We start from the raw sequence: 19,216 nt of genomic DNA on the forward strand, positions 1-19,216 counted from the left end.
GGCGTTAATATCACCATACATTTACATACAAATGAAAAACAAAAGACTAATAATAAGAACACATAATGATTTTATTGGGCATGATGCCATTGTTCAGTTTTAGTCTACATTTTGACAACCTATGATAAAACTCTAAGCTCTTTGACACTAAAAGGAGAAAATACAATAATTAAGCTTTTTAGTCCTTTTTTGCTCTTACATATAACATTTGTCACTTTTTCCTATTTCTTGTAAATGAGTCCCAGCGACCGATTACAAAAGAAAAGCAAATTCAGTTACATATTTACCTCTGTAGCATATGTGCGCATCAAAAACTGATAAAGGACACAGTGATAGTTGTAATTTTCCGAGACTGTTATTTATTCCTTGTCTAACCCTACAGCATGACGCTCATCGATGTGTGGCAGACTGAAGGCAACCGGTGCTCCACCTCATAACAGCTCAGCTCTGAAATGGCACAGAGGAAGAACTATAGCCTTCCTGACCGAACTGGAGCTGCTTCATGTAGAAATCCGGAACTACCAAAGGAAATAAGCTTGTTGTTAATAGAGTTATGAAAACATGATGACTCTCAGACAGGGCTGACTGTCGTGTGCACGGCCGGTAAAATGGAATGTGAGAAATTACCTGATGCTTCTGCGGCGATATTACATGCATTCTTTAAACTGGCCTCTTTTCCTGTTCCCCACTTCACGTCCCAGTCACACCAGTCATGTATTTTTCAGGTCTCTCTGCTGGATTTTCACTCACAATTTGCCTTTTTACATTTCTCAGAGGGAAAAGCCAGAGGAGAAAAATATTTTCCAAACGTGTTTTTTGATACCTCTTGCGAAAGAAAAAGTAAACAAAATGTAATCGTTCATTCTGTTACTTTCATTGTCTGCTCGTGAAAATAGTAATGGGTCCAAGTTTGTCTCCGTGGGGCACCGCGGGACACACACACACACACACACAGAGCTTACATAGCATGACTTCATTTGTGTCTTCATGTGAGTTTAACAGGTGCCCTCACCGATCCACTGTCAATCTATGGTACAACTAGTGGTGCAAAGAGATCCAGGTGAAAGGCCAGGTCCAGCCCTGCTCTTGGACTCAACCTAGGTCTGCGGAAAGCTCCAGGACCGGTATCGGTACCGGAACACGGAGTAAAACGCAGTGTTGATTTAGACAGAAGTATGTGCCCCTAAACAGCGAAACACTCGTTTCAGTTTCGGCCCTCTGAGCTCCTGCCACAAGACGGTGCCGTTTACGGCGACAGAGCACATTCCCTCAGACGCACAGACTTTAAAACGACACGTTATTAAACGCTAGAATGATATTACACTCTGTGTTTATTCTACACTCTTAGTGTTTGTTACATCGCAGTCGTACGCTTCCTAATTCCACTGTGCAGAACACAACAAGTGAATGGACCGAGTGTGTGTGTGTGTGTGTGTGTGTGTGTGTGTGTGTGTGTGTGTAGGTATCGGTACATTCTTGTTCTGTGTTGTCACTCCTTCGGCTCGTACTTTCTCAGCCACAAAGGAGCATTTGTTGAAAAGAACAAAGGTGGATGTCGTCACCAAAGATCTCCAGCCTATGTTAGAACAGCATAGTTTTGCACCTTTCCCAGGTTTTTAAAATGAGGTACTGCACTATACTTTACTGCGCTCCCTCAGCAATACAGGGCTTGCTGCCATGCTTTGTGGCAGGTGTAATCTGAGTCACTTCTGAACAGTGGTGAAGCGTCTGCCCCGGTTTTCTCCTTGATCCCCTTTTTTCTGTCTCTCTCTCTCGCTCACACACACACACACACACACACACACACACACACACACACACACACACACACACACAGACACACAGAGAGCCCACCCCTCCTTAGTAGACTTTGCATCATGCTCTTATTTTAGCATTTTCTCATTTCTCTTTTCACCCTGAAATGGACCTCATCCCATCCCCCTTTACCCTCCCTACATAGTTCACTCCCATCTCCCTCTTCCTTCTTTTTTCTCCTCATCCTCCTCTTCATCTTCGTCATCATCCTCCACCTCTTCTTCCTCCTCTTCTTTCTGGGCCCACTGAGATGTGGGCGACTTCTCCACAATGACCTCTGACCTCAGAAGCACTTCTGGGTGGCTGTCCAAAGTGTCCATCTCTGCTTGGGAATCTAATTGGGGGTGTTGGGGGGGTTGGGGAATCAGAGGAGTCCTGTGAGTGGAGTCAGCACCTGGATATGAGTGAGTCACAGTATGTTTTAAAAACATATGACAACATCAACAACAATAATAATAATAATTTATCCTATCGTCATAACGTATTTGAAAATATATTTCAGTCTGGTTTCCGCACTGGTCACAGTACTGAAACGGTGTTCACACGTGTTGTTAATGATATTTTCATCTCTTCTGTTGCTGGTCAGATCTCTATTCTTATGTTACTGGACTTGAGCGCTGCATTTGATGCTGTAAACCATAGTATCCTACTGAGTAGACTTGGAAAGAGGTACGGTTCTGAAGTGCTTTGACTCGTATTTAGCTAACCGTGAACAATTTGTACTGAAATCTGATGACTGCACCCCCTCCATCTCAACTACGGTTCAGTATGGTGTGCCTCAGGGCTCTGTGTTAGGTCCATTACTGTTCTCACTCTATAGGTTACCATGTTATTCGCAAACACAGTGTGAATTTCCACTCATATGCTGAGGGGGTGGGATGGGGGGGACGGGGGGGACGGAGGGGGACAGCCACTGGCACTTGGGCCCCCAGGGATTTTTTTTTCCTCCCTCGACTTTCAGTTGGGAGTTTTTGTTCCTTTCCTCCTTGGCCAGTAGACATACTTATATCTCTATAAAAGTACTATATCATGATAGCCGGTAGTCAACTGTCTTCTTTGTTGTATTTTGTTTTTTTGCCTTATGTCTGTGTTCAAGTGCTCTGTATTACTGCGTGAGAATAGCTCTGTAAAAATAAATTGAATAATAATAATAATAATAATAATAATAATAATAATAATAATAAAGGACAACACATATTTGCAGAGCAGCTGCGCTGCACTGCACTGTTACCATATTTAGGTTTTCCTGCAGTACTGACACAGAGGAGTCCCGCAGTAGGGCGAGTCAGTGCCTCTCACTTGGTAACTTTGTGTGACTCAAAGAGCACCTCGGCCCCCAGAGAGTCTCTGCCTGTAGGTCAGTGCTGCCCGTGTCAGTGGGTTGGAACACTGGAGTGGGGGTCAGTGCGCCTACGAGTGCGGGTGGGTGCGCTTCGCCCAGGAGGGGGCCCTGGTTCCCATCAGCCCTCTCACCAACGGTGGGGATGCGTGGACCTTCCTCAGACTCCTCCCCCGAGGAGGTGCTGTCCTCACTCTCCACCCCTTCGGGGGGGTCCTCCAGCCGGGGGCAGGCGCCCAGAGACTGCATGTGAGCTTGCGCCATCCGCTGCACGGCTGGGGCCCGAGTGCGCCAAGGGACAGAGGGACACACACACACACACACACACGCACACACACACACAGGAACAGAGGGAAAGGTTGGTGTCTCTTTTCGCTGCTATCAGCTTGGGCACCGCAGCCACATCTGTGCTTCACTTGAGCTCTAAGGCACCGGGGAGGTCCAGCTCCAGGAGTGTGATATGGACACGTCGTGACGCACACACACGGACACACACGGACACCCACATGCATGCATGCACATGCACACACAGATGTGCTTCAGCTGCCGTGTGACTCCACAGACCCATTCGAAGTCCCACTGATGCTGATTACATTCTGGCTTGTGAGTGTGGATAGTGCCCGTTGCTATAGTACCAGTGGTCCCAGTGCCTTCTAGGTGGGTCCACCCTGTGTCCTGCTCTCCCTCGGACCCCCTGGTCCGCATGCCCTCACAGCCACATGGTCCACACTGCACTGCGGCAGGGACTCAGCAGGTTGTCTAGATGCATTCTGGTGGATCTACAGTCCACAGTAAAACGTCTACAAATATGTCACTGTGGGTGAGCGAGAGAGAGAGAGAGAGAGAGAAGGTTGCTCATCACGCATGCTAATGGTCCTTTGCAGGTTGTGTGTGTATGTGTGAGGCAGCGCCTCTAAGCATGTCTGGACTGCAGCTGCCCTGTAATCCCAGATGATCCTGAGTGGGTGCGGACTCCCCGCACAGCTGTCACTGCCCCTAATCCCAGCCCACACACACACACACACACACACACACACACGTTGAAATGAAATATGAAAAAGGCCAAAGTACAGAGAGAACAAACTACAGTCTAGAGATGACATGGAGAGCGAGAAGTGAAGAGGGGACCTTAGAGCTGCTGCGATTCGGTCGAGGAACCCAGGTTCCAATCCCACATCCTGCGGCAAGGTATTTACCCTGAATCAGTAAAAAGTACCCAGGTGTACAAATCAGTGCAAGTCACTTTGGAGAAAAGTGTCAGCTAAATGACCCCATGACCTTCTGAGACCTTCTGAGACCTTCTGAGTCTAGGGAACATTGAGAGGGAACTGTGGCTTACAGTGGTAAAGCGCAGTAACTTTCCTGGGTAATTTCAAGTCATAGGGCTCTCCGAACAGAGTGTGGAAATGCAGACAGAGGGGCACCAAGCGATCACCAAGCTGTACAAGTGGAGCACAGGCGGTGAGGAGCTCGACAAGCTGCTGCACACACAAGGAAAGCTCACAGGCGCACACACACACACACAGGACATGCGCACGGGGAAGGAGAGCGCGCCAGCTGTGTGACGGCACCATGCAAACACAGCAGGCGGTGCGATGCGCCGAGACCACGTCTGCTGGTAAGCTGTGATCACAACCACCACTGGCTGTGAAGACCACAATACAACGGAGACACTAATCCCCCGACACAGCCAGTTCGGCCCCCTGAGCTGGTAGGTGCGCTCGTGCGTGCGTGCACACACACACACACACACACACACACACACACACACACACTCAAGTAGCGCTTTGTGCCTATCTGGGGGCTGCAGTAGCTCACTATCACACTCCTACCTTTCAGCGATGGTGGCTGGTACACCGAGGGGTTCACGCGCTTGTGCTTGAGGACTCCGTTTTCCCCAACAACCCACTGCAAACACACAGCAAAAGTTAAGAGAAGCAAAGGAACACCAAGTCATTGGGACTTCAGGATACACACACACACACACACACACACACACACACAATGGCTGTCAATTCAGGCTGCAGGATGGAACTGTGCTGAGTGTCCGTTAAGTACTCAGCCTTGACTTCTGCGATGGAACAAAACTGCAGGCCGTTTACGCACTGAGGTTTACTCAAGAACGTGTTTTGCAGGTGGGCACATTTATTTGTTTCTTTAGTAACAAAACAAGGGCTGGAAAAAAACAAGACGCAACTCATGAATGCATGCCGCTGTGCAGCTTAGAACATCTTTCAGCAAAACAGTAAAAATGTGCTACTCTACCATAGTAATATGTAATGGAAAAAAATACACTGAAGTGGTAAAGATGTCGTTATTCCTCCCAGGCAAAAGGGGGCGCTGTCCTACCTGATGGGTGACATTTTCCTCATCAGGTGAGGGGTTGTCTGACACTCTGAAGAGCGTGGCAGGTGTCGGTCTCCGGCGTCGGATCTGGGAGAGCAGAGAGAGACAGTGGGACAACAGAGCAGTGTGTAGAGATGTGTGTGTGTGCTCTACTTTCCACGCCACACCTGACCAGTTACTATGGTATTACTTGGCTGCTGTTGGACAACTTTGTTCATGAAATAAAAGAAAGTTTTTAAAGTGGTATTTGTTCTCTGGGCTGAACAAACATTCAGTGTGAAAAGTGTGTAACGGGGAGGAGGAAGAGCAGGAAGAGGAAGGGGAACACACAGCACCTGGGGGGGGGTACAGTTCACAGTACTCTAGTACTTGGGCCGGGGAGGAAGTCATGCCATGCCACATTACCCTATTTTACCCTGTTTTACACTCATGATGCCCCACTCAGCACATTGATACGAACAGATCGCAATAAAGGGAAAATGACACTGAATTTACACCAACAGTTGGAGCACAAATTCATCCTGCGACGACTGAAAATGGACCGTAAATTAGACTTTTTTCAGAGACTCAATGACAAAAACGGTTTTTTTGGTAGAAAAGAGCTACAAAGTTACAAAGTGGTGATATTTGAACGACGACGTGTTTCCATCACACACTGTCTCATCGTAGAGAAAGTGGCAGATCTTATTTTTTCTTAAAATAAGACCGTTGTTTTTAAGCAGCTCTTATAAATTCCAAGATTTTAACTCATTTGTCGGCTTTGGTCGCAAATGTTGGTGCCCCTTGGCGATTGCGTAGCTCTGCCTGATCACACAACCAGCCCTGTGTGTGTATGAGTGTGTATGAGTGTGTGTATGTGAATGCGTGATGGTCAAGTGGTCCTTTTGTGTTCTGTTACCTAGAGACTCTCTTCCATGCTTGACCTTCGCTGCCCCTCCCCCCCCCCCACATACAGACCCTGTGCGAGTGACAGGAGCGCCTGCTGCGCTGGAACAGTGGATTGGTGTGAAGCCCTGTGAGCCGACAGCCCTGTGGTTACGGTCACGGTCACATCCGTGGGGAAAAGCCGGAGATTCTGTTTGAGTATTTATATTATTGTGTCATTGCATCAGGACACACACACACACACACACACACACACACACACACACACAACAGGATGTGCGATGAACGCAATCTCATTACAGTGGAGGCTGTAGCTTCTCCTGGCGTTGCTGATGTCAGTCTGTGGTCATCTGTGCTCCCCCCGTCCAGCCCCCCCTGTCCAGCCCCCCCCCAGCTCTTGGTTTTCCTTGGTTTTCTATTACCATCAATTAAGATTTTCCACATCTTCCCAGAAGGCTCAACCTGCACCCCCAACACAACCTTCTGCCCCAGGCCATGAGTGTGTCTGCTCTGGCACGGTCTTCTTCACCCAAAGAGCGCCGAGGCTCAGTGACCGTCAGGGTGTCTCCACGTGTCTCCTCGTGTCCCCAGGTGTCTCCACGCGTCTCTTCCGCAGCAGTGAAAGAAGAGCCCTGAACCCACAGCCATGCGCACACAAAGAGTTACTGGGCTCATTCCACTGTACGCCAAACACGAGACGTTTAGCCTCGGCGACCGCAGCAGGGACTTCGCAGTCGGATCCCGAATCTGACAGATGCGCGGTGACATTTACCGCGGTGATGGTACCAGTTACCCTTTATTTACACGTCCGCAGCCTTTCTTTATTTGCCATCGTTGAACCGCCACAGTCAGGGTGGTGCAGCAGGTTCTCTCACACAGATGCTCTCACACACGCACGCGTGGGCATTTAATGGCACAGCTGGCCGCCAACACGCAGCGCCTTTCCCGGAACACGGGGCTCACGCGCGTTCGCTGGTCGGGGGGTTGGGGGAGGGGGGGAAGCAGCTAATGGCAGAGAAGGGCCTGGTGACATAACCGCACTTGTCGTTTTCCAGCTGGAATCGCTCCGCAGAGGCGTTACGTAAGTTCGGACCGTGAGCTCGGCCGTCCGCCGTCCGGTTTCCTTCCGCGCTGCTCCGCTGTGCTTCATCACGGTGGACACGTGGAGCCCAGTTGCGTGCTGAGCGTGTGTGTCGTCGCGATCCGTTTGGCCTACTCTACCTGCTGTTGCCCTGAAACACCTGTGTTCCAAAGGTGAATTTTCTCACACACGTGTGTATTGATGAAGACTGTTTAGCCCGCAGTGAGAAGTAACAGTGAGCGGAAACACAAACTGGATGTGAGTCAGCAGCGTTTACTCCTGCTACTTATTATTACGAATAATAATAATTACTGGTGGCACCGGTGCCCCGCAGTTCATGTGACTCTGTGTCATGCTCAGTCGGTATGGAGTTTGCAGGAACTCCTCAGGTTTTCCTCCGGGTACTCTGGTTTCCTCCAGCCCAAACACGTGTGTGTGAGTGAGTGTGTGACATCATCCTGCTATGAACTGGCATCCAGTCTAGGGTGACCCTGCGTCACGCCTTGTGTTTTCAGGATAGGCTCCGGACCACCACGGCTCTGCACCGGACAAGTGGTGGGTTATGAGCGACGGGCGGAGGGACAATGTCCACGTTTCGGGGCCAGTAGTGAAGCGCAGCTGCAGGGTAGCAGTGCCGCCCCTCCAGTCAATACCCCACATGAAGAGGGCAGAAGGACAGTTGTCCACATGTGAAAAGCTGCAGAGACGGAGGCAACGTGATGAGCAGAGACAAAGACAGGGGGCCTCAGGGTCCCCAGCAATCTGCTGCGTTAATGAGCTGCGAGATGCCGGTTAATTGATTGAGGACCCCTCCGTGACCCCCGCCGTGCCCGTCGAGACTGAAAGCCGCCAGGTAGCGTCAAGGACGGATGGAAGGCAGAGCTCGTCCTGAAAACGGCGTCCTATCGGACCGAACCCGTTCGATCGCACGTTCCACCCGGTCACTGGTGGTGCTCAACGGTCACGTTCATGTCGCCTTCACCTGTCTCACAGTATTTGGTCCAATGCTGCGCTAACCGCTCGCTGCCTCGGACCGCGTGGTTCTGTCACACAGACCGCAGCTCAAAGTCTTTTGTAACTACCAGTGCTGGTGCGTTAACCGCTGCGCCGCTGACATTAGTGCTACGAGCAGGAAGACGTGTACCGGCGGCGGCACCAGAACTCTGACGGTCGTGTTTATTTGCTGCTCGGTCTACATTTTTGTCTGTCTTCGTCTCCCTGTCTCGGGTCACTGCTGTCAGCACGTCATTGGGCAGTGGGGCCACCAGCTGGGGAAGGGGGGGTGGGGGTGAGTGTGCAGGACTGCTGTAGTCTCTGCCCGCCGATGTGGGTCTGCCCTCCTGGGGAGGGTCCCAGTGGCCCCGCCCCCTTCTCAACTCAGCCTATTAAAAGAAGCATGAGGACAAGCTGAACTAGATCTGGGGATCCCATGGGTGGTGTGGGGGTGTGGGGGGTAGTCCATGCTGGAGGTGCTCTCTCTCTCTCTCTCTCTCTCTCTCGCTCACTCAGTTAGGTGATGTCGTTCACAACGCCACAGTGTTTATAAGGGTAACGTTAAGGGGAATGTTACTGTCTGTAGGTGTGACGACACAGGAGAGTAAAACCGCACAGTGGCGCAGGGGGCAAAACCAGTGCCTCACGCTTCCTGGATTGTTTGGTGGGTGTGGGGTTTGAATCCAGCTCAGGGTGTTTGGGGGTTATGTGTTTTACAGCTGGTTCCCTTAGTACTCAGTACCCAAAGGTTGCAGGTTCACATCCCACCTCCAGCTGCAATACCTTTCAGCAAGGTACACACACACACACACACACACACACACACACACATTTTCAGAACCGCTTGTCCCATACAGGGTCACGGGGAACCGGAGCCTACCCGGTAACACAGGGCGCAAGGCCGGAGGGGGAGGGGACACACCCAGGACGGGACGCCAGTCCGTCGCAAGGCACCCCAAGCGGGACTCGAACCCCAGACCCACCGGAAAGCAGGACTGTGGTCCAACCCACTGCGCCACCGCACCCCCTTCAGCAAGGTACTTGCCCTGAAATTATCCCAGTGAAATTATCGAGCTGTAAGTTGCTTTGGATAAAAGTGTCAGATAAACAAGTAAATGTTTTCATTCTAGTGATGCGCAGGGAAGGAGACCCCTCCCACTTGCGATTTGAAGCCCACGCGAGTGGTCGCTGTGGGTCGAATTCCACATGATGGCACTTGAACCATCGTGTGAGAGGATATACTGTATGAGCGTGTGCCCACCTGCTATAGAGTGACGGCCTGTCCAGGGTGTGCCCTCGTTGGCCTTGTCCCCTTGGGCTCCGGAGCGCAGTGGTCCCAACAAGGTGAAGGAGCTCATGACAGGGTGACGCCACAATGTCCATTCAGCTGTGGTCTTACTGCAGGTCCCCTGTTTCTTCTGCCTACTCACTCACAACTAACTCACTACTCGCTCCCTACTCACATCCCACGTCCTGAGGAAGAAGCCTAGAGGAGTTTGGTTAGGGCTGGTCTGGTTCAGGAGCTCTGTGTTCCAGCCAGGCAGTTGACAACATGACTCAGTTTGGACGCCTTGGACTTGACCGCACTGGAGCGACGGTGAACGTGCCCATGTTATCACCACGACGAACTGAGTGCAGCGGAGAGCAGAACCGCGAGTGAGCGCTCAGACAGAATGGGTGCCGGCAAAAGGTCTGGGGCGGCACTTCTCTCCCTGCGTAGCGCAGCGCTGCGGGTGTCTCACAGACGTCATTTTCCTGCACATACAATCACCTGCTCAAGTCTGTGCCTATGGAGCCTGTGTCACACACACACACACACACACACACACACACACGCACCCCTCTCAAATCCTTCGGCTGTCAAAAGGCAACCAATTAAACGCGTTCCCTTTTCCCGTTGCGCCATAAAGCAGGTCAGCGCCGCGTCTCCCCTCCCCGACAATGTGGGCCAACCCTCTCGCCCGTCTGTTCTGCTCTCATAATCCGTCTGTTTTCATCCATCGCTTTCCCACTAAATGCCTGTTCTCCAAAGCCGCCCATCGCGCTCTGTGTATGAGCGCAGTTGCGTAAATGCAACCTAATACCGCGGTGCGACCAAAGTACAGATACCGTGCTGCATCGGGCTTCTCTGCTGATAAAACAAAACAAAAGGGTTTCTCAATCCTCAGCCGGGTTTCGACAGTCCTAACCAGGGTGTCCGTCCTTGTTCCATCGCACAAGTCGCACAAGGGTGTGTGTGTGTGTGTGTGTGTGTGTGTGTGTGTGTGTGTGTGTGAAAAGCACAGGAGCGAAACAATGTGCCACTGTAACGCCCACCGCCAGAGCTGTGCTCTGAGGTCACCTGGTCACTGCGAACCCAAGTCTGGCCTCACATGCGTGTCTGTCAACATGAGCAAACATCACCTGTTCAGAGGGGGGAACCCGGATTCTGTCCCCTGTGCGTGTCAATAGTTCTTCGTCCAGCTCTCAGTGTGAACCTCTGTCACATTTACATTTATTCACTTAGCAGACACTTTTCTCCAAAGTAACTTACAATGGATACTATGTAGCGTTAGCAGCCCTCACACCTTATTCACCATGGTGACTTACACTGCTAGATACACTACTTACACTGGGTCACTCATCCATACATCAGTGGAACACACACACACACTCTCTCTCTCTCTGTCACTCACACACTATGAGTGAACCCGAACAGCATGTCTTTGGAGTGTGGGAGGAAACCAGAGCACCCAGAGGAAACCCATGCGGACACAGGGAGAACATGCAAACTCCACATAGACTGAGCGGGGATCGAGCCCTTGACCGCAACTGTTCACTGTGGGGATGGGGGCGCGGTGGCGCAGTGGGTTCGACCGGGTCCTGCTCTCGGGTGGGTCTCGGTTTTGAATCCCGCTTGGGGTGCCTTGCGACGGACCGGTGTCCCGTCTTGGGTGTGTCCCCTCCCCTGCCAGCCTTACCCCCTGTGTTGCCGGGTTAGGCTCTGGATCCCTGCAAGCCGTATGGGACAAGCGGTTCGGAAAATGTGCGTGTGTGTGTGTGTGTGTGTGTGTGTGTGTGTGTGTGTGTGTGTGTGTGTGTGTTCACTGTGGGTTAGGGTTTGCTTGGAGGCACTTGTACCCAGGGTTGCCGAGAAGTGCCGTCGCACAGGAAATACAATAACGAAAATGTACCAGAGCAGTTCTGAGCACGAACCTCGACGCCACATTTGTGACTGTGCAACACAACTGGATGTTTTTCTGTCTCCTGAGAAGCGTTTCGTTCCGCTGAATGAGCGTCTCCTCCTTCCTGCCGTGCGGCTGCAGGAGGCCAATCTGACGGACGTAAAAGACGCACCGCTCCCCCGATCCTTGCCGTCCGCTCTGCGCGGCACCACGGCACGCGATGCTGACGTAAAGGGAAAACTGAGAAGAACGAGCTTCCTGCCTTCCGGACATGTGGACACGTTTGGGAAGAGCTGCAGGTGCGTCTTGAAAAATGTCCACAGTCAATGATCATGTGCCGTTTACACTGACAGATGCTGCCAAATGGGACAGAAATTAGCGGAGTGACGGAGAGCCGCACGCTGGAATAATCTAATGTGTTTCGCAACGAGCTCGTGGCAATGAAGGGTGCTCTCTTTCCCACAATGCAATGCAGCATCCCTCCGGCGCTCGTGCTGCTGATGGATGCGGGGCTCTCTACGAGTGGGTGTCGGTCTGTGGAAGGCCACTCCTTCTCCACTCCTCTCACGCGGCTTTGCCTCCTACCCGTTCCTACCGCGGCACCGATCTTCCCAGCGGACGAAGCCCTGAGGATGAGTCACCCTGGGACCTGCAGGCCGGAGCGAACGTATACAGGCAGTGTATATATGAATATATTTTCTCTTACTCGAATGCCCGCGGTTCGTCCCGAACGCGACCAAGCTGCCAAGGCCACTTTCGTCTGCAGCGGTGACACAAAGCGGTGTGTTCAGGCTCTGACCGTGACCCTCGGTGGCACCGGGGTCAGAGGCTCCTCCTCACCGCGACGTCCGAAAGCAGATGTTTCATGCGCCACGTGACTTATGGGATCTGTTCGCCAGCGGCCCAGATCAGACCATGTGGAGGTCAGCTGAAGCTCTGCTGCCGTTCACAGCGCTAAAGTACCACGTCCCAGTGGCACGGGCCGGAAGGGGCCACCGTCGACACATTGCGCTTGAACTGCTGCGGTAAAGAAGTGAAGCTGCAAGATGTGTCTGTTTGGCTGAAGCTTCTCCTGCACCGCAGTGTCCGGTGGCTGCGGCTCAGCCGGCGAAGTCGGTGGAATCTCGGCGCTACGGAACACAGCGAAGGGGGTATCGAAGCGGAATCGGCACGACTGAACACACCGGTAGGACCGAGGACCGCTAACCCACCGTCGCTGACTCACTTCCACAGCGGAAGAAACACGCAAGACTCATTGCGCCCAAGGAGCCTGAATAAAGAGCCCATCCCTGCGGAACGAGGCCGATTGGAGCCATTTTGGCCTGGCGACTTGGGCCGTCGGACACAGATAGATCCCCCCGTCGTGGACTGAAAGACCAAAGTGTCCTGGCGGTAAACTTCTTATCAGGTTTCAGCAAAATGACCCTAAATGACCCTAAGTGACCCTAAATGACCCTGTTTCCAGTCACAAGTTCACGCCTCACTTTAAAACGTGTCTTTCACAGCTGCGCAGGAACATCTGCAGCGACGGAGACGGGACTGTGCTGAATCTGGTGGCTCCCGCTCAAAGTCACCTGTTTACGCTTTACCGCAGTAAAACCGGAAGGATAACGCTGAACTTGGCTGAGACACGTTCATGAGCATCAGTTTGCGTTTCACCTCATGTGAGTCATGCTGTCCTGTACATTTGTCCTCAGTCAGTGTGTCTCCATCCGCACACACACACACACACACACACACACACATTGAGGTGACCCTATGTTTTCACTGCCTTCTGCTACTCAAATGTAAACATCTGTAACTCACAGAGTTAGTTAATATTCACAGAAATAAACATGTACATTGAAGCAGCTGGTGTGTCTTTGTCTGCCTGTCTGAGTTCTACTGATATTATTATTATTATTATTATTATTGAATTATTTTTTGCCTTATAATGGATACATGTGTTACAGGCATCTTACAGAGCTTCACACCTGAATATGTTACTACAGTAAATGAGGATAACCTCCTTGTTCAGTGTCTGTGTTTCTGCCCAGAATTCCCTCCTCCTGTTGATATTTTCAGATCATCACACAATTACCCAGTTTTTGGCAGTTTGATGTTCACTGTAAATATATTGATGGATGGGATGATATTGTGACATCGAATGTAAGGAAATGTGCTTTTGGAAAAAGAGATTGTGACGCGCTCATGTAATACCATCAAGTATTATTGCCGTTATTATTTACCACGCAAATACAGGCACCATCTATTGTAAAATCACTATAGAGTTCAGCGTTTACTGTAGAACAGGGTGACGTTACACTGCAGGCACCGGTCGGTTCTACGGAACGTTTCTCATTTTAATTCCACCGACGGCTCCGACTGGAGGGTACAGATGAGACGTCCTTGGACACCCGGAGGGACGTGGACCCCCTTGTTGCGTTGTGTAAAGACGCGTCTCATCTCGCAAGTATCAGCGCAAGTGTGACGGTTTCCTTCCTTCCTTTCATTCCTCTTGCCCTTTGCACAATTCTCTGTGTTTCTGGATCTCTTGCAGACGAGGGCGAAACACAGAGCAGGTCGATGAGGTCATAATTCGATAGCACAGTGAGGATTTGCGCCACGGAACATTTCCACGATGCACTTATTTAATTTACTATTGACATCTTTGTTTGCATCATGTTTTGAAAGCGCCCGTGAATGCGACCCGATGACCTCGCCATGTCATCCAGAGAAGGACATCCTGCATCACGGTGCAGCGAGAAAGGAGACGGAGCTGGAAGCAAAACGTTCGAAGGGAACGTGCTCGGCGGAAGGACCGAGAGAAGAAGAGACGATCGGGGGGCACGGACTGACACAGAGCATCAGCAAGAGTTGCTGCCTGTGAGAGGCAGAGCTTGAGCCTCAGCACTGCTCACATAGTTACCTGACACTTTTCCCAAAGCCACTTACAGCCATTTACTGCATCTGTCAAGGGAAAGTACCTTGATCAAGGCTACTATAGCAGGAGGTGGGATCTGAACCTATAACCTTTGGGTCTAAAGGCAACAGTTCCAACCGCTACACCGCCAGCCGCAGTTGCTGGCACCTGAACTGATCACTAGACCCAGAAACAGAGAGGATGCAGGAGAAGGTGTCAGCACTGTGTGAAAGAGAACATGAAGAGCATCCTTCTCCTCCTTCTCCTCCTTCTCCTCCTTCTCCTATAAACTTGCTCAACAGGCCACCGGTCCGGTGCTGGAGTCCGGTGCTTTGTGGGGTGCCACAGACAACTGCCTGCTTCAGGCCGCTGAGTTAGCAGCCCAGCACGAAGGTGAACCCTCTGGCCCAGAGGTAACAAGGGGAGTCTCCTGGGTGTCTAGTTATGGGCCGAGGCGTCTTTCCCCCGCGTTCCAGCACAACGAACGCGACTCGTACCGACTGGCCTGCAAATTGAGCGAGTGTATGTACGTACACACACTTAAATATATAAATATATTTCCCCTGTACCCCACATTCAGCAGGTGTGTGTGTGTGTGTGTGTGTGTTTGTGTGTGTGTGTGCTCCGCCATCTTTACTTGAGCTTCACACACACCAGGGGTCCCGAGGGGCCGAAGCCCTGGGCCGGAGCTCCTCTGCCGCTCGTTTGGCGCTAATCACACGAGCTCCTCCATGTGCGCCGACCCTTTTTGGCCCTGTTGTCTCGGAAAGAGACCGGGATCCGTGTCCCCGAGGGCAGCTGCCGTGTTGAACCCAGCCTGGGGTCGAAGCCCACGGCAAAGGCGCTGGGGTCGCGCACCGGTGGCGCACAGAGTCGCCTTTCTCAGGCCTCTTTTGGCTTCTTTCCCAGCATGCCACACACCCCCGGGGTCCCGTGCAAACAGAAGGTAGGTGGGAGTGCGGTGTTTACCCCCAAACGTGCGCTGCTCCCGCTGCCCCCGCTGTCCCCGCTGCCCCCGCTGCCCCTCGCTCCCAGACCCTCACCGCCGCCTCTCGCTATTTACCATAAAACGCCCGAGGTTCCCTGCTTTACCAGGCAAAACTTTAGTGCCACAGTACTGGCTGCCAGGAGGAACCTCATTCCAAGTGTTCAACGTTTCTCATTTTTGCATGTTGTCAGTGATGAATTCGTGCGCAATGTGTTGAGAGGCTGTTTTTATTGTACTTTTGTCCCCCACCCACCCCCCGAGAGAGGGCCACTAGCGAACGCTGAATTCACGCCTTGCTTTCTAGGCCGCTTCGCGGAACTAAAAATAGAACGCGTGGGCAACGCTCACGATTTTCCAGGGGCGAGAACCATCAGCTGGCCCTGAAAAATCGCCCTCGGATCCGCCGCCGCCTGCTTGTGTGGGCAGAGATGGAGAAAGATATAAATACGGACGCGCAACGAGGGGACGCGTCATCGGCGGCCTCCGCATCCCAGAATTCCCCCCAAGGGCGGACGGCGACGAGCGCGCTCGAGCGGACGGTGTCCGGGGCCAGCGAGAAGCGGCGTGTCTGCGTGCCGACGGCGAGGATCGCGCTGCGGGGGGAGAAACTGCGACAGCGGAGATGACGGTGACAGAGCGCTGCGAATCCTACTGACCGCCGCTTAACGCTCTCCACACACCTTCATGTGTGAGTGTGTCACCGCACGTGTGTTCTGGCAACGTACGCAGCGCCACCGAGCACCCGAGGACTTCATTCCCATTTCTTTACTTGTACTCTTTCGGCAGACGCTTTTCCCCAAAGCGACGCCGTGAACGGAGTAAACTTCCGCTGCCGGAATCGCCGGCGTCTTTTTCTTCATTCCTCCCTGTCCTGCACAATGAAACAACTCCGTGGCAAGTTTTCGGCGACGAGAGACTCCGTCCCGCGCGGTGCGGCGCTCCGGACCCATCGCTCCGGTCTGCTGCCGTGTTACTCCGCTGGCCCGGGGCAGGGTGGGTCGTGACCCGAACCGCAGACTGTGCTCCGTGCCGTCTGCGGTCGGGTGGCGCCGCTCACCTTCGGCACTGAGACTCGCAGGGAAAGCGTGGGCCGCGCGCTAAACCGCCCTCCTGCTCCTCCTCCTACTTCCTTTGGTGTGAACTACAGCTCTCCAGCCTCATGGGTGTGGTACCACACTGGCTACAACTGCCACCCGTGGATCCAAAGGCTACGGGTTCAAATCCCACCTCCAGCCGTAGTGCCTGCCGTCGAGGTACTTGCCTGAGCCGAACTCTATAAACGGGTGAATAACTGCGAGCAGCTTTGGAGAGACGTGTCCCATGAATGCGATGTCGGGCTGCAGCCCCTGCACACTGATACCACTTTGTGGGGTGTTGAGGGAGCCCTGAGAACAGAGTCACTGCAGCTGTGCCTCCAGTGCTTCCCCTCTGTGTGTTTCACATCCAGCCTTGCACCACATGGCAGGGGTAGGGAGCTCTTCTGGTCCTTCCTGGATGGGATGAGCATGTGGGTTTGGAAGGATGTTTAAGAGCTTCTCATCATTCATTCAGACATTTGTATGTTTACAGCTTCCTGGGATTCAAACCCATAGCCACACAATTTCCGCCCTGGAATCTGAACCCATCAACATGTGGTCTCAGTACAATGGCTCCCCAGGTTACAAAAGGTCAGATAACAGATTTTGACAAATATGAGCATTTCTTCCTTCTCCAAAAATGGTGCCTTTTCTTCCCCTTTCTGCGGGAACATTTCTGTTTGTGTCGGAGGAAACACCACCTGTTTACGCACTGAAAAGCCCCCGGGCAGAATGGGAGCGCGGGAATGCCGCGAGTCAAATGACTCCCACAGCGTTCGCAGCTCATGCTGGTTGTTCGGGAATGGCATCGATTCTAAAAGCAGGAGTAAGAAGAGGTGTGCTGTTGCCACGGAGACCAAAGTGGAGACAATAAACAAAGCCGAAAGTGGTAAGATGAGGTGCGTGCGCACACGAATCCCCAGTAGGAGAGACAACATGTTTTCCCGGTCAGTAACTCTGAGTCTGTTTTAGTGCAGCTCAAAGGTAAAACTGGAAAAGTACAGTAAAAATTTTCACCGTGATATTCAACATTTTTACAGAAGCTATAAAGTGAGGGACGTCTGTATTGTTACACTTTTACTGATCGTCACTTTGGAGATACGAACAAAATGAGTTGTGAACCGGTGACCTGTGTTTGTAAGTCGAGGATCCGGTGCATTCACGGCTCAGAAGTGCCCCCCCCCCCCCCGACCCCCAGCGCACAGGGTGGGGGCGGCAGGAGGACACCGGCTCGTCTCTGGTGTCTCGGCGCCCCCAGCTCATGTCTTCAGGGTGCCCGGTGACCCCAGTGGGCCCGGTGTCCCACGGAGCTGGGATGGCCCTCAGTGCGACACAGCGCCCTCCCCAGCATGACCCAGTTCCCCCACTCAGAGCGAGGCCGAAAACGGAGCGGCGCATCGCATCGCATCCCTCAAAGCTGCTTGAACTAGTTTCCGAGTGGGCGGCGGGGGGGCGGAGCCTGTGTCATCGTCATCGTCATCGTCACAGGCACGGTGTCAGGGCGAGTCGCTTGGGGACAGGGTGCGCGTGGACAGCCGCACGGGAAACTGTTGGCATTCGCAGCCATTGATGAAGATGTCAAAGTTATAATGTGAGACCCCCCTGCCCCCCGTCCCCCATGAAAAGAGTCACCTGCACTCAGTATTTACAGCTTTTACTGTTCCGCCCAAAACGACTTCCAGCATCAGGTGGCTCCTCGGCAGAAGAGCCCCAAAAAGCGAAGTTTTGTGGAAGCCAACGAGTGACCCGTCGAAGGAGGGGCACGTATTTCAGCGGCAAACTCACCATTTCCACCTGGCGCGGGTCCAGCTGTGGGGGAACGGTGGCCGGAACGGAGAAGTGGATCTTTTTCCGCTCCTTGCTCTCCCCCGCAACCTCAGCTGCCGACAGCGGATCCACGCGTCCCTCCATCCGCCGCACCCCCTGCAGGACTTCCGCACACCGAGCCCACGCTCACAAAGGCGAGAAAACGGCGCTCGGAGCTCCTGCTCTCCTTTGCCCCCCGGGTGCCTTTTTGTCTTCCACGTCGCTGTGCGTCTCTCTCTCTCTCTCTCTCTCTCTCTCTCTCTCTCTCTCTCTGTGTGTGTGTATGTGGCTCTGCTCTGGTGCGCTCCCACCGACTGCCTGTTCCCTCTCTGGTCCTCTTCTCACTCCCTCTGCTTTATTCACAACCTGTGCTGCAGGGGAGGGGCCTTTAGAGCGAGGTGCTGGGAGGCGGGGCCTAAAGGGACCGGGGGGGCAGGAGGGGGTGGAGCAAAGGACAAGTTGTACTATGCGCATGCATGTGTACGCACCTAGTGTGCGCGCGTGTTAAGCTGATGTTGACTGCGACCAGAAAAAAAACAGATAATCTTCTTGCGCCACTTGGGCCACTTCTGGCCCCTCTTTGGAAGTGATGTTTTTTTTTATACGTGATAAAAACAGGGCATCTAATGGGACAAAATTCTGCAGGATTTTGTGCCAAAAATTCCTTTCAAACCTGGGGACAACTGAGACAACTAACACCCGGCGGTGACTCCTGTGTTTTTACCGTTTTTTACCGCTTTAAAGGGCCAAGAAGCTTTTCTTCCGATGAGGGCCGCGCTCACCATCATGTGTGCCTCTACACGCCTCTCGCTCTCTGGCGC

The 19,216-nt window shown here is 52.6% G+C and overlaps 1 protein-coding gene across 4 annotated transcripts; it reads right to left on the reverse strand.

Moving 5' to 3' along the window:
• Window positions 1–53: 53 nt before the first annotated feature.
• On the reverse strand, window positions 54–18,744 carry ppp1r1b (protein phosphatase 1, regulatory (inhibitor) subunit 1B). 4 transcript variants are annotated; one of them, XM_018728060.2, is made up of 5 exons: window positions 18,375–18,744; window positions 5,504–5,587; window positions 4,987–5,062; window positions 3,289–3,429; window positions 54–2,149 (listed from the first exon to the last, which is right to left on the reverse strand). In XM_018728060.2, exons 1-5 carry the CDS (start codon window positions 18,498–18,500, stop codon window positions 1,962–1,964), a joined length of 615 nt encoding a protein of 204 aa, XP_018583576.1. In that variant the 5' UTR covers window positions 18,501–18,744; the 3' UTR covers window positions 54–1,961. The 4 variants fall into 4 exon arrangements, with proteins under 4 accessions (XP_018583576.1, XP_018583566.1, XP_018583592.1 ...); XM_018728050.2 differs by having other exon boundaries at window positions 54–2,209; XM_018728076.2 differs by lacking the exon at window positions 3,289–3,429.
• Between the last annotated feature and the right edge of the window lie 472 nt (window positions 18,745–19,216).

This window comes from Scleropages formosus, chromosome 20 (assembly GCF_900964775.1).
Source record: "Scleropages formosus chromosome 20, fSclFor1.1, whole genome shotgun sequence".
In the NCBI taxonomy this organism is placed as follows: domain Eukaryota; kingdom Metazoa; phylum Chordata; class Actinopteri; order Osteoglossiformes; family Osteoglossidae; genus Scleropages; species Scleropages formosus.